The following is a 14702-nucleotide window of genomic DNA, read 5'->3' as shown; positions in this document are numbered from 1 at the left end:
CAGATGGACCTCTTCCAATAACCTTCACTTCTGTGTTTACCTGTGGCTCAAACTCTGCCAGCAAACTCTTGCAACATAAATTCACCCCCTTGGCAGTCTGAAAGATGTCAAAAGGCTGCGCTCGCTATTTTGGGGCCAAAAACTACTTTTCTTCAGTGTCTGTGGAGCCAAAGCTATCTGCCTTACTGGGGTCTTGGGTTGCCTGTAACTTTGAGGAGACCTCAAATGAGAAATGCCAGTAAGTCACCGCTTTACCTTGTCTGATGTTAGTGTCTGTTTGCCTGTGTCCTGCTGCCACGGTTCAGACAGGTTTCCATACCCTCAGCCGTGCTGCCTGACCGCACTGGCTCTGGTGGGGCAGCCAGCTACCTCCTGGAGCTGGGGTATTGATCTTGTCGGCGTGGGTGGCCCTGACATCTGCTTCCGATGCTTGGAGAGGCAGCTGGGCTGGGAACTGTGGTCTAACAGGACTCCCCCTCCTCAAAATCGTTACGGCGGCAGCATTTCCTCCGCAGGGTCCTGAGAACGGCGGAAAGCAAGATGACGTGTGGGGCCTCATGGGAGCAGTTGTACTGAAGTGTTGGCTGGTGCTGACAGATCTTTGCAAGAGTCTGTTTATACGTTCTCCCACTCTGGTGGACTGAGGATTGTGAGTAATTGTACCGATCTAGCCAAGGCTTTCTGGGAAGCTTCATCCAGGCTGTGTTCCCTAGCTTGCTTTTCATCCCGTGCCCCGGGCCACCTTCCTAAGCAGTTCCCTGTTGTGCTGCTGGTGCAACCTTTGATTGCAGAACAAAAGCAGAGGAAGGCCCGCGAGCTGCAAACCTGCCCAGGAGATCGCTTTTCGGTGGCCATGTGGTACTTGTGAGCGCCAGGATGATGCCAGCACTGAACCGACTTAACGCAGCCGGGAGGAGTAGAGCTTACCACATCCTGGAGTGAGCCTTGGTCCCTCTCACGGTCAGACGGCGGTCGGAGCTGGCAGGGTCAGGCAGAGCCTTCTGCCTTTGTCTTTCCTCCCCGCTGTCAGGGTGGAGTTGGCCTTTATCTCTGCAGTCAGCTCCTGCCGGAGATTCTTGGGGGATTTAAAGCGGTGACTAGGATGGACAGTTCCTGAGAATGGCTTTTCCCTTTCTTCTTTAATAAGCAGTGGGAGGGTCTAGGAGTTTGCTCCGCTTGGCTACAGCTGACCAAGCCCTGGGTGTTTCACTGGCTGCAGACAAAGGCGAGAGCAAGGGCTGCAGACTCCTGTGGCATGGGAACCCGCCAGGCGCCGTGGCCCTCGCCATCATGGTACGTGCCGCTGTCACCGAGCTGGTCTCACTCTGGTGTGGGGAATGGCTTGGGAAGCTCTGAGCTGGAAAATGTCAGCAGGGAGACCGCTTGAGCGGTTCCTCGCGCTGAAGCTAATGAGTCACCGGTTGTCCAAGTGCAGCATCAGCTGCCAGGCTCTGAGCGTTGGAGCTGCTTTCCTTTCTCCTTTCCAGGACTGGTGGAGTGAAAACTCTCACCGCAATGTGAAAGAGCAGCTCTGCGGCCTTGCGAGGTCCGTGCTCGCCTTGCGGGGAAGGAGCAGGCCAAGAAGGCTTGTTGTGGAGGGATGCAGCTGCTTTGCCTAGGGGTGACCTGGGCAGGGCTGGGAGCTCTGATAGTTCAGACCCTGCTTCCTTGAGTGCCTCTAGCGGCTCGGGGTATCTATTAAACAAGAAAATGGCTGGGTTACTCCTGACTGCTTCCATGATCTTGTTCACCATGAGGCTGCGCAACCCTGTTGTGCTGGAACAACCGAAGGGAGGCACGGAAGTGACAGGAGCTGGGGAGACCTCCCGAGCTGGCTCTGTCGCTGGCAGATGCCTGTGCCTCAAGTCTTCTGGTACTTTGGGGAAGGGCGCGTGGCAGCCTCACCTCTGGGGCTTTCTTAGCATGAACCTCCAACTTCAATGGGATTCTTGAGGCTGTATTTGAGGGAGGATCCTGGTTGGTTGTTCTTGGACAAAAAGACTTGAAAACGTGAAGCAAATGGTTGAATTCAGGGATAAGGCAAGTGTTCAAAATCTTAGTTGTGACGGCCTGACGCGTTTCTGTCCAGCGTAATCGGCAATCGCACCTCTGCGTGTGTTGCTTGTAAATAGGACACTAGCTCTAAAGGTTTACTTTTTGGCATAAACGCTTCTCTTGCGAGCAGCTTACATTAATAATATCGAGTGGAAGGTGACTTAATGCATCACCTGAAGCTGCCTAGTGTGAGAGGGTCTTAAAATCATGGCAGTGCCCGCTGCTAAAACCCTGGGGAAAGAGGGAAAGGGGACAAGGGCAAGCGAGCTTCCTTCCTCCTCCTCCCGTCTCCCTGCTCGCCTGTGCGCGACTGTGGCACTCATCAAGGTAAGGTCAGGACGAAGCATCCCGAGGAATCTGCCGCCACCTGGCTTGGTGGCTGGAGCCAGGCTGCAGCACAGCGAAACTGGTAAACTCGCCTTTCCTTTTCCCAGCCAAAACCGGAAAATATGGCTCTGTAACTGAAATTAATGGGCTCGTCTGTGGCCAGACGGCTTTAGCACTTTCTAGTTTTAAGGCCTCTACTTTTCTTGGTTTCGGGCGTTCAGACAGTTCAGCAGGCATCTCTTTGATCTCTGGATTTTGGCAGGACCCCCTGGAATTTGTGGGAAAATTACTATTTTTTTTATTAGTAACTCTCTCTCCAAAGCATGCTCCAAAGACCAATTCCTGAAAGACTGCAAATAAACTGATCTTACCACATTCCTCTGCAAATATCAATAAAGATCAAAAGCCTAGCTAGTACTTACACCGCAGCAACACCTGGAGACCCTCTTCTGGCTGGCTCTTCCTGGGTGTTGCTTGTGCTGGTCGAAGGCTATTTCCTACCGCTGCGATCTCGCAGCTTGAGCGTGTGCCAGATCCCGAACGAAGGGGCCGGCGGAGAGGGAGAAGCAGCGCCAATGTGCCAGTTCCGGGCCGTTTGGGTGGGAACGGCTCCGCTCCTCTTCTCTCGTCCACAGGGCTCGAGTCCTACCTAGCCCTGCTGCGGCCTTGGATTTGTGGAATCGGAGAAGAGGCAGCTAGAGATTAAATCGGACCCGTGAGCTGTAGTTTCATGGGGTCGGAGGCCTGAGCTGCTTGTGCCGCAAAGCTGAGGTTAGGAGGTACTACTCATCTTAAAGCGGGGAGCAAACCCAGTAGGAGGCTGTACTGATGCCTTCCCCTCCTTCAGCGTGAAGCTGCTTGCTCGGAGCATCTGCTGAAAGCTGTTTCTGCAGACTTTTTGAGGAAGGCCTGCCACGTGCTCCTGCCCCTGGCCTGCTAGTCCAGATGCATCAGCTCAGCCTTGCTCTGCTACGCATCAGAACATGAAAGCTGTGGGTGGAGGTCTGAGCCGGATTGTAGGAATCTCTTCAGGAGGAGAAACGAGGCTAAAAATAGCCAGGGAAAATTCCTTTCCTCTTGCCTTAAAGGAAAAGCCTGTCGGCGTAGCTGGAGCCCAGCTTAGCTGGCAAGGCAGCCCGAAACGTGAAAACACAGAGCTGAGCCTTGTTTTGTAAAGGGCTCTTGTAAAACTGTTGCATTAGTCCTAGCTGCTTTTTTTTTTTAAAACTGACTTGGGTGCTAGCTCACTGTTTTTAGGGAAATTGTATGCTTCTGCATTACTTGGATTTAGTAATGTGCTTGTCTGTGGGAACAGCTTTGAAATCAAATATAGTGTCTCTGGCTGAACTAAGAATCCTTGTTTTTTTTCTAATCTGCTGCTGCCCCCATGCATGCGAGTTGTGCATCCATCTGCTGGAGGCAGGGAAGGGATGGAGAGGCCCCAGGGGTCCACTCGCTCCAGGTGATCTTCTGAGTGCAAGCAATGCAGCCCAGTAGAGATGGAGCCAGGTCTCGTGGGGCCACAAGAGGACTCGGAATGGCTGTCATAGCAGAACACTGCTGGGCAGGGCGGTAAGATGACCGTAAAAGCCTCCTCTACAGGAGTTAAGCTGATCAAAATGGGCCCTCGCTTATGTGGGGGCCAGCTGAATGAGAACCATGCGCTGCTTTGGTCTGAAGAAAGCAGTCAGGATTAGAAGGGGGATGGATGACTAACGCAGTGCCTGCTGATGAAGCTGGAAGACGGCCAACAGGGTGGGGTGGGGAAGGATGGTAACCTAGAACAAAATCCTTCCTTTCATGCTCTAGTGAGCACAAAGCTATTTTTACCTGGCACTAAAATGCAAGAGCTGCATATTGCCTTTTGCAGCCTTGCCTGTGAAATGAATTTGTAGCCTCCTTGTTGAAGGAAGTGAGCTTTATTTCATCTTCTCCCAACCCCCAACACATTAGGTAGTGGAATAGGATGTTCAGTTCATCAGGGAGAGCAGGGATGACTGCTGGAACTGCCCTTAAGGATGGTCAGGTTGCAGTAAGATCTTGCCCTTGCGCTGGAGAAGCAACATGAAACTGAGATGCAATCCCATGCAAAGCCAAATGCCACTGGCTCCACAGCTCCCAGGATCTTTCCTTGTTGATCCCTGGAAGAGTTGTCTTCTCTAAGAAGGCTCTTCACCAAAATGTAGGAAGAGCTGCAAGGTCCCGAGTGATCACTTGCATCCTGCCTCTGTGAATGTTCCCTTGGCTTCAGCGCCTGATCTAGGCTTTCAGGTGATGGATCCAAGCAGGCCCTCATCCATGGGGAAACTGCAGTCTGTAGGAGAAAGGAGGACAACTTTACCTAAATGACATCTTCCCAAAGATGAAGCATGCTCTGTTCTCTGCCTCAGATCCGGGTCCCGCTGATTGGGATCCACTCAAGTGTGTGCTTTCAAAATCACAGGAGGACCCTTCCATACGTTTTCTCATTCAACGTGCAAACCTGAGGCTACAAACCTGAGAACAGGCGGTGCTATGGTGTTGCCTTAGAAAGAAAGGCCTTTGTACTGAAACGTGTTCTTGCAGCAACATCAGTTGGCTCAATAAAATAAATTACCACCCTCAACAAAACTTAGGCCTCAAAGCTAGGGCAGTTCTGCTTTTTCTGCTTTGGCTGAAAAACATGGGATTGGGGGAGAGGCTGGGAGCAAATGCCCTGCTCCTCTGCCCGAGTTTCCTTGCCTAGGGTTGGTGGTGAGATTATTTCATTCATCTCACAGCATTTAAGTGTCTTAAACTACACATTAAAACACCATTCTGAATTTGTGTTGCTCTTTTGGACCAGCCTGCAGGATATGGGGGAAAGAAAAACTGTGGATTGCCTGTAAGATTCCTCATGCCAAGCATCTCAGTCCTGGCATGAGTGAGACAAGAGGATGCTCTGCAGGACCTGTGCAATGTGTTTAGTTGCGTGTGTTGCAGATCTAGGCTTAGTGCCCTCCGAAGGCCGAGGGAGGAAGGGTTTGCGGCTCTGACTCCTTGGTTTAGCAGAGGGACGAAAGTTGACAGAGGGCAGGAGGATGAGCGGTATCCCGAACTGCAAAGCACCGCCTTTCTGCTCGGCAGCCTTGGCAGCACACCTCGGGCTTTGGGCTGGATTAGTTTTGAACTTCTTGCCTGGCATCGTTCTCCAGAGCCCCCCTCTTTAAAATCCTTTCTGTAGTATTTTGCTAAAGCTGATAAAAAAAAGCGGAAGCAGTTTTAAGCTCTTAGCTTCAAAGAGGGATTGCTTGAATAATGGTTTTACTTAAAAATATCTGGACGCTGAAGCGTTGAGGGGAGGAGAGCAACCGTCCAAACAAAACCAGCTCTTGTGCGGTAGATGCCGGCGTGCCAAGTCCCAGCGATGAACCTGGAGCTGACTTGTCTGCAGCGTCTCAAACCAAATGCCGACACACCCTTATCTCGCTGCGCCCGCCATCGGGACAGCGGATGGCCTGGAAAGAAGCCCCCCCCAATGCCAGTTTACCACTCTAGCAAATGCTCCCTGTTTAACAAAACCCAGAGGGGTGCTTGGAATATGCAGCCCTCCTTGGCTTTAAGGAAGATGTTGCCAGCTGGCGTGCTGCGACCCGAACGCGCCCTCAGCTCCGAGCCCAGCCGGCGGGCTGAGGAGGAAGCGGCGAGGGGAATGCAACGCACTTAACGGGCGGTTTTCAGTCTAGATCCCACGTGTCGTTTTTGAGAGGGCTCCCAAGCTGACTCTCGAAGAGCTGCTGAGTTCTCCACCTGGTATTTCCTTGTGGTGGCATCGTCCGAATAACATGCTCGGGGACCAGCTGGTTCTGTTGAAAGCTCTTTTCCTGACGCGCAAGGCAGCGGTGCTGCCGATCCCAACAGCATTCCCCAGCAAAACCACCGCTGTAAAGCTAAACGTGTAAAGATGACGGAGGAAGGTCCTACTCCTTAAGCGATACTGAAATACCCTGCAATATCTCCGATCTGAAAGCCAGGGCAGGGACTGCTTGTAGTGGGCTGGGCACTGCTGCTAGCTAAACAGTTGGGAAACTGTTTGGCCTTGCTGCATGCATTGCTGAGCTGCTTGAGGATCGTGGATTTTGGCTTTCGCTCAGGCGTTTGCGTTGTAAACTGAAGGCAAGAGCTGCCTCCTGAGCAACTCGGCCAGCCATGTAGCGAGGGCAGGAGCAATGGCCTCCTCGACTCTCCTCCCCCTGTTGGTTCAAATCTGTAGGCTGCTTCTTTGGGGAAGAGCTTGAGTACTGCCCAAGTCAAAATCTGGTGCTTTGCTGAGCAGCAGAATAAACCTAATTATAGGGACAGTATAAACTAGAAGAGGTCACATCTGCTTGGATTTCCGTACCTGCTCTTGGGACTTCTTTGTGTTGCTTTTCCTTATTCTAGTCCAGTAACAGCTTCCTGAGCAGCCACGAGGGATCACAGGGCATCAGCTGTTCCAGGGATGAGCTTCATGCTGCTGCCTGTGTTGCTTGGTCTCTTCTCCTCATGGAGTTGTGGCTCTGGAGTCCTGTTCTGGCCTGCCAGGAGGGAAGCCCTGACTGGGGTGTTTCATCAGCCATCGTAAGCCCATGTGATGGAGTTAAACCTGGTGCAAGCCACCTCAGTCCCTGTTGTGCCTCTGTGCCTGCAAGGACTCCTGGTTGTGTCAGCTGCATGCGGTGCAAGCATCCAGCTCGCTGGGCTGCTCGGGGCTGGGGCTGCTGTGGGCCAGGCTGAGGAGCTGTGATGTCCATGGTGGGTTGGGTTGTGGTAATCCACTTTGGGAAGGTCTGATCCAGCTCTGCAGAGAAGGACCTGGGGGTCCTGGTGGACACCAAGTTGACCATGAGCCAGCAGCGCGTCCTGGCAAAGGCAGCCAACGGCACCCTGGGCTACACTAGGCAGAGCCTTGCCAGCAGGTGGAGGGAAGTGATCCTGCCCCTCACTCAACCCTGGTAAGGCCACACCTGGAGTGCTGGGTCCAGTGCTGGGCTCCCCAGGACAAGAAGGACACGAACCCGCTGGAGAGAGTCCCATAGAGGGCCACAAAGATGAAAAAAGACTGGAGCCTCTCACATGAAGAGTGGGTGGGAGAGCTGGAGCTGGTGAGCCTGGAGAAGAGAAGGCTCAGGAGGATCTTCTCAATGTGTATGAATACCTGATGGGGCGAGCGAAGAGGATGGGGCCAGACTCTTCTCAGTGGTGCCCAGTGACAGGATAAGGCAGTGGGCACAAAACGAAATACAGGAAATTCTGTTTAAACAGAAGAAACATTTTTACCGTAAGGAGGGTCAAACACTGGAACAGGTTGCCCAGAGAGGTTGTGGAGTCCCCATCCTTGGAGATACTCAACCTGTTCCAGCTGCACCTGCTTGGGCAGAGGTTGGGCTAGGCAGTCTCCAGAGGTCCCTGCCAGCCTCAGATATGGTGATTCTGTGATTGCTCAATCCGGTGGCCCATGTGCCTAAAACCTGCCCGGGAACCCTGGCGAAAACGGAGCTGAGCTGGGAGAGGGGGGCCGTTGGGGCAAAAGCCGCTCGCAGCGGCGTTGCCGCAGGCGCTGCTCTGCTCACCCTTCTCCTCCCGGTGCTGTCCCCGCCGTTGCGCCAGCAACGTCCCTCCGTGCGTGCCTTTGGGGAGCTGAACCCCCAACGGTGAATCAGGCAGAGCGGCTGGCTCTTCGGAAGCGAGCTCTCCAGGGGTGGTGGGCACGGAGGCTTCCCAAACGTTTGGGCGGGGGGAGGTCGTCTTTCGTGGCTTACGCTGTACTTAGGTTCTTCTCTTCGCTCAGCACTGCAGCACGTAACCCCTCCAGGGCCCGGGCGGCTTTCAAAGGCGGACGCGTACTTGCTTTCCAAGGGCACCTTCTACAGCCTGTTGCGGACGAGCGCTGTGCAGATCTGGATTTGGTGACCGCCGGCAGAGCATCTCTGCGCGTAAACGTCTAATGCCGCCTTACCAAACTGCCCGTGAAGATTGACGGCGGTTTATTTCTTAACAGTTCGCTCTCTTCTCTAAAAATGCTGAACGTATACTGTCTTGCCTGGTTTCGTATTTCATCATTACAGGCAGCTCCAGTGGCTCCTCTTCGTTCTTAGGTACGCTTCTGCGGTCCTGTCCTTCATTTACTGGCTTCCTCAGCTGACGGCGAGAGGGCCGGGAGCCCCGTTTGCCTGGGCTGGTTTTTTCGTGGGCCTGCGCTGCCTTATCACGGGATCGCGTTGAGGCTGTGCAGGTATTTGGCTCCACTGAATTGATTCTCGACCTCTTTAGTCCGTGCAAGAACGGATTTCTCATCTGCCCGGAAATCGCGCCTGGTCCTGGCGTGCTGTCAGTGGCTATCTAGGAAAGCGCTCTGGTTTCACGTGCTGAGCAGGTTTACCCTGCGTCCCTTTAAGAACAAGACACCGGGATTTGGGGCCCAGGCTTTCACGGGGGGAATATCTGGCGTGCTGGCCAGGAATGGCGCTGTGTGGCCAAGCTCGCTCCCGTGTTTAGCCTGGGCTCCCTTAATCTCCATGCGGACGTGCTGGGGGAGAATTAGCTTTACAAATTTGCGTTTTAGACAAGCCACCCGGGTGGATTAAGAAGATCCTTCTGCCTCTCGGACGAGGGACGCTGCTGTGCCTCGGTGTGGTTGCTCCGAGGGCTGGACGTCTTCAGAGGGGTTGTCCGAAACCTCATCCCTTTTTTGGATGGAGGCCACCAGCCAGGCTGGGCCCTGGGCGAAAGCAGGCTGAACGGCCCCGTCGGCAGCTAGCGAGCGCCGTACGAGGAACGGCTTCGTTCAGCACGAAGAGCTCTGCGCTGGAGGCAGACGCAGCCGTTGCTACAGCTTGGTTGACGGCAGCTCCGTGAGCTGCCATCCTTCGGCAGCCTTGCGTTGGGGAAGGGGGCCTGCGCGGCCGCTTGCCTCCGGCGTTAACCCCGCTTCCAGAAACCGTCCAAAACCACCCAAGAACTGGGCCGAGCTGCTGTTTGAGTGCGAATAATGACAAGCGGGAAGATGAAGTGTAAATCCTTCCTTTTCCCAGAAATGGCTTTCTCGGGATTTACGAAGCCGCCTGGGAGCCAGGACCTGGAGCCAGGAGGTGAAAGTGCCGGGGCGTGCTGCTGGCCGGAGGGCTCGCGTGGGGGCTGCCGCGGGGCGCGGGAAGAGCCAAGTCAGACAAAGTGCAGGCTCCTCACTCAAAACCACCCAAAGGATCGCGCTTTTCTTCCAGGAACGAGAGGAAGGCGAACGTCAGCGGTAATTGTAGCTTTAATGCGACGTTGGACTGCTGCTCTTACGCTGTTAGGACCTCGGTCTCGCTGCCGGTCGCCCCCCACCGCCCAGATTAACCCCAAAGCGCCTGCGTTGTGGCAGCCCTGCCGCCTCCGTCCGATGGCAGGCCCGGGCGCCGGGCCGCGGCGTGAGCGGGAGTCACGGGCACCAGCCAATTCTGCCGCCCAACAAGGAGCTCTTCATAAAACCTGCGTGTCCCGTCTCACATTTCCCTCCTGTAGCTCTAGCTCCAGCTCTCACCAGAATAAACATGCAGAAGGGTGGGAGCCACTTCCTATGGGACACCAAATAAAGCGTTTTCCAAAAGCGCGGGTGTTGTGAAATGCTGGGAAAGTGCAGCGTGCTGTGAATGCTTTACTGGGGTCTAATGATGTTGCAAACTGTTTTGCCTTCGCTCCTCTCGCTCCCAGTGGCCTCCAGAGCTTTGGAGGGGAGGAGAGCGTTGAGCCTCCTGCTTGAATCGCTCCTGGAAGGTTTAATGAGGGGTGAGGTGGCTTTACTTGAGATTAGTACTTGCTTAACGACCTCCCCTGGGCCCTGCGTTTCACCGAGAGCTTTCTGCAGCGCGGGCCGGGAGAGCGTGGGGTACCCGCTTACCAGGCTCTGAGGACCGACTTTGGCGTCGGAGACTTATTCCTTAACGGGTGGCCGGTCTCCAGCAACGAAGAGAGGCAGATCATTCCCCCGCTTCCTTGTGAGCAAGCGCTAAAATAGCTGCTGGGGTCAGCGAAGTCCCTGTTACTTGTTTTCTTAGCCTCAAACAGGGGCAGCATCAGAGACGCAAATCGTCTTAGTACATGTACGAGCTCAGCACAAAGAGGGGTCCTCTCCCAAAAGAGGGGATACCCTGGGCGACCGGGGTAATCTAGTGCAGGTTTAGTTGCTCTGTTTCTGGGGAGAAGGGGTCCGAAATAATCGGCACAGGGGCGACGGGGTCGTAGTCAGCAGCGCGGTTCTGCCTGGCGTGGCAGGAGGTCACAAATAACCCGCCCGGAGCGAGAAGCTGCCTCCGGCTCTTCCCGAGTCTTGTCCACCTCTTGCTGTTTGGTGGTCCTCAGCCTTTCCTCCTAGCGGAGGCCAGCTTGCCTCCATGTCGCTGAAGAAAGAGAAGATGGGAAGGTCACCCCTGAGTTTCAGAGAGACCAGCTCGGCCCCGGACGCCGGGGAGGGTTTGTCCCCACCGAAGCTGTGCTCTGTCTTCAGCAGCGGTCTCTAGGGTTTAGCGGCCCTGGCTTCGCGTCTGACCTAGGCTGGAGGGCCTTCACCCCAGAGAGATGGTTCCTCTCTCTTTTCCTGAACGTTCGTCCTATCAGGAGGGCGCTCTGCAGCGCCTGGAGCCAGCGTTGCCCTGCCGAGGCAGGGTAGCAGCAGCAGGCAGCTGGGCCGAGCTCTTCCTCCAAATTTGAGGAAGGTCTGGCCGCGGCCCCGCAGCAGGAGGGTCTCTGGCGCCTGGGTGGCAGCCGCTTCCCGTTGCTCGTGGGAGCCATGCGCGCTGGCCACCACCATGGGATGCCCCCGGGGGCACGCTGAGATGGGGGGAGCAGCAGGGGGGGCTTTTTCATGGAGCAGGATCTCCTGCCTGATTGCCTGCATGTCTCCATGTCCATCTGGCTTAGTGGGCTAAGCCTATCAATAAGATATGCTCTCTCGATTAGTCAAGTCCTAAATGCCCCCTTAAGCAGGTTGAGTCGCTGTTCGGCTTCTGAACTTCACGTCGGCAGCAGAAGGCGCGGGGAGGCGACCGTGCGTGCCTTGTGGCCTGGGAGACGACAGCTTCGGAGACCGTGAGCCTGGGCGAGGAGGGGAGAAAAGAAAACTGGCTTTGCTGCGTGGGTTTCGAGGAGAAATGAGGTCCTTCTCTCCCCAAACGCACCGACTCGTCAGAAACTGGGTGCTGGCTGCATCCTGCAAGAGTCTAGGACCGGCTGCTTTCACACGGCAACCTCACGTGCCAGAATAACCTCGTCGGGCTGCCAGTCCTGCGTAGTCTCTACCTATCGGCTGCTCTGCGTGTTTTAAGAGCGCTGTTGATAGGCAGCTGTCCGTCACGGGAGCTGCCCGGTGGGAAGCCTGCAGGAGGGCTTTGCTGGTTTAAAGCCCAGTCCGCTCCGCGCGGGCACCAAGGGGTTGTGGTTCCCTATCAACCTCGCAGACCTTCAAGCGCTTCTTCTGTAGCTGACCTTCTTTTTGTCTCTGCTTACCGGGTGGATTTCACTGGGGAAATAACTGAGCTCGGCTTTTTAATTTGATTCTCTCTCTGTGAAATTAGCAACTTGTTTCCGTTAATCCTCTGAGTGCGACTCCTCAGCTCGTGTTTGAACCCTGCAAGGCTCATCTGAACGCTTCTCTCTTTCCCCGAGTGCCGTCTGGGAGGCCTCGTGTCAGGCATGGAGCTCTTAACCTCCTTTTCAAAGACTGGCAATCTTTCTTTTGCTTCTCTTTTCAAGCGTGAACAAGAAATGTAAGGACTGGAAATGTAGGCCCTGGAAAAACTTTCCGGCACTAGGTCTCAATAAGCTTAGTAGACCTTGAAGATTCGGGAATATTTCTACCGTTAGTGTGTCTATTTGCAAATGCAGGATCTAGCAACAGAGAGTGTTGGCAGATTTCCATGGGCTGAGGGGTGCCGATAGTGGGAACGTATGTGGCTGGTGGCTGGGAAAGGAGTGGAGCTTAGTGAAGTCAGTGGGGCTTTTGTGCAGCACCTCGCCTTGTGCTTCACCCCGTAAGCGAATGTCGTTCCTGTTGAACGAATATGGCCCCGCTTGCTGAGCAGACATAAAAGTGAAGATGCCTCTCCGTAAACCCTTCTCTTTTCTTTTCCCCCCTCTCTTAAAACTTGCTGTTTCTTACCAACAGCTTTATTTTTTGCTGTTACTGTGTGTATGCATATATAACAGGAGGAAACTGTGGTTATTGCACTTCCTGGACGTGTTCTTGCAGAAGAGTGAAGGCTAGCAGGTTCGCCTAGCTCTTCGACATGACTGGGGAGGTTCAGGAGCCCCTGAAAACACGGTAGCAGCTTCTCTTTCACCTGGGGGTGTCTTTGGTGAGCCGCCGAAGGACCTGCGCCAACGAGCTTTGCTTCTGCTCTAGCCGGGTACTTCCATGGAGAACGAGGTAGGTTGGGTTTGTATCAGCTCTGAGAACCGTGGAAGCCACTTGATCGTTCTTCCTCATTGGGTCGCGCTGTTTTGTGCCTGCACCTTGAATTTGGACCCTCAAAACTGCAGAATCTGGGCTGTTTCCATCTTTGAGGAGAATCTGCGGTTTTCCCGCAGGGTCCAGGCAACCAGCTGTAGCCGGGGCGTGCGGGTGAGCTGGGAACGAGGGTAGTTCTGGAGTGTCCCCCTAGCTCGTGGTGGGCTGCCTGAGGCCAGGAGGGAGAAGCTGGAGTTTCTTCTGGTTTGCTTTTGGTGGAGTGGGTCGCATCTGTGCAGTCACGGTGCGGAAAACCGAACGGATCCAGAGCCATCGACATCCTGCCTGGAAGAGGGGAGGTCTGAGACCGTTCTGGACGCAGCGCTGGCGCTGACTGCACGTTTCCGTGCCTCTCTGCTTTTGATTTCCGAAAGATCCTGTTGTAACTAGTCTTTACGCAACAGTAGCTGAGGTTTGGTCTTGGACAGTCTCATATTGGGCTTTTTATAGCGTTCCCGGACTTCTTCTTGCCTTGTCGCCTCAGAGGGAAGTGCCAGGAAGCCTGGTATGGTCCGTCATGTTTCACGCGCCATCTCTAAAACCTGCAGTGCCTGGCGCTGCTGTTCTCTGGTCCTGCTGCTGTAAAAGCAGAGCTGTTTAACAAGGACAGGTACAGTATCATGGAGCTGTTCCTTCTGTCCCTTTTGTCCTATAAACTCCCTCTATTTTTGTCTCCCCTGGCACACCCTGGAAGCAGGGAAGCTTTTCAGGGCAGGGCTGTCCCCGATGTCCTTGCGGTGCCTGGCTCCGTCTGGGAGCCGGTAAATACTAGTAAAACAGGAGCTTTTCTGTACCATTTCCCAGTCTTAGTCTAACGTTTCAGATCATTTTGGTCTCTCTTTGATCTCGCTCAGTCCTGCAGATCTTTCGTGCTTGTCTAAATTGCGAAAAGGAGCGTAACGACATCAGGCTATCAGTCCCGCTCGGCGCTTTTAGCCGCAGGCTTTTTGCATCGGTAAACACGATAGGCGGGTGCTCGGGGACGCGACGGGGTGAAAGAACTTAAGACGGTGTCACATGTCAGCGGGGCTGTGGGAAACTATCTGTCTGTGCCCTCCCAGCCTGCCACAACTGAAGATAAAGAGCATTAGCCGTAAGAGAGGTTTAAGCGCGTGTTGTCTGAGCGGGGCGGGTCGGAAGCACGCAGCCAGGGCTGCCGGTGGGCTGAGCGCGAAGCCGCTGCAAGCGGACCCCACGTGGGTGGTATTCCCCCGCCAAGCGTCGGGTGTTGCAGCAAGACTCGAGCTGCTCGGACGAAGGGTCACCAGCGGCTGATCGTGACCGTGGTTTCCAGGGAAAGGTCCTACCCTGGTGGACAGTAGCAAGAGTCCTTACAGTTTTCTGGGGAGCGGGAGATCTGGGAGTGCTTTGTGTTTAATCGAGTCACCTTTCAAAGCATCTTCTCTGCCCCTGCAGATCTTACAGTCCACCGTTTGCCTTTTATTAAAGTTAGGAAAGCCCAAGTGTGATCGCCCTGGTGGCCACTTTTCCAAGACCACCTGCCAGGGCTTAGCAGAAGGCTTCGCCGCTGGCCGCCTTGGTGCCGCGCCGAACCTGCGGCTCGCCGAGGCTCCAGGCCCTCAGCCATGCAGCACCTGCCCGTGGGACGGCGAAGCCGGAGCCGAGAGCCCGTGCTGCGTCGGAGCTGCGAACCTGGAGACGCCGCAGCTGCGGAGCTCTTGCTTTCCGTTGGAGACTGCAGGATGGACGTTCCTGCTGACGTGGATGCCGAGCGCTGGATCTGCCCCCATATAAACATCTGTGTAGGCTGCTAAACGTAGAAATGGCGACGTTCGTCCATGCTCCTGGTCGTTTAGCGGTAGGACAGGCTGATGCA

At 54.8% G+C, this 14702-nt stretch overlaps 1 protein-coding gene across 3 annotated transcripts in view; it reads left to right on the top strand.

Annotated features, from left to right (window-relative positions):
• Window positions 1-14702, top strand: part of CCM2 (CCM2 scaffold protein) — a 48000-nt gene that overhangs the window by 18537 nt on the left and 14761 nt on the right. The window contains exon 1 of one of the 3 annotated variants that reach the window (XM_067292077.1): window positions 12597-12784. The exons of the other annotated variants lie outside the window; for them this stretch is intronic. Within the exon in view, the coding sequence (XP_067148178.1) occupies window positions 12773-12784 (12 nt within the window). The 5' untranslated portion in view covers window positions 12597-12772. Of the gene's footprint in view, window positions 1-12596; window positions 12785-14702 lie in introns of those variants that run through there. 3 annotated transcript variants of the gene reach the window in all.

The sequence above is a fragment of the Apteryx mantelli genome, chromosome 2, assembly GCF_036417845.1.
Source record: "Apteryx mantelli isolate bAptMan1 chromosome 2, bAptMan1.hap1, whole genome shotgun sequence".
NCBI lineage: Eukaryota > Metazoa > Chordata > Aves > Apterygiformes > Apterygidae > Apteryx > Apteryx mantelli.
Note: the sequence above shows the minus strand (reverse complement) of the source record. Positions and strands in the feature narration are given on the sequence as shown.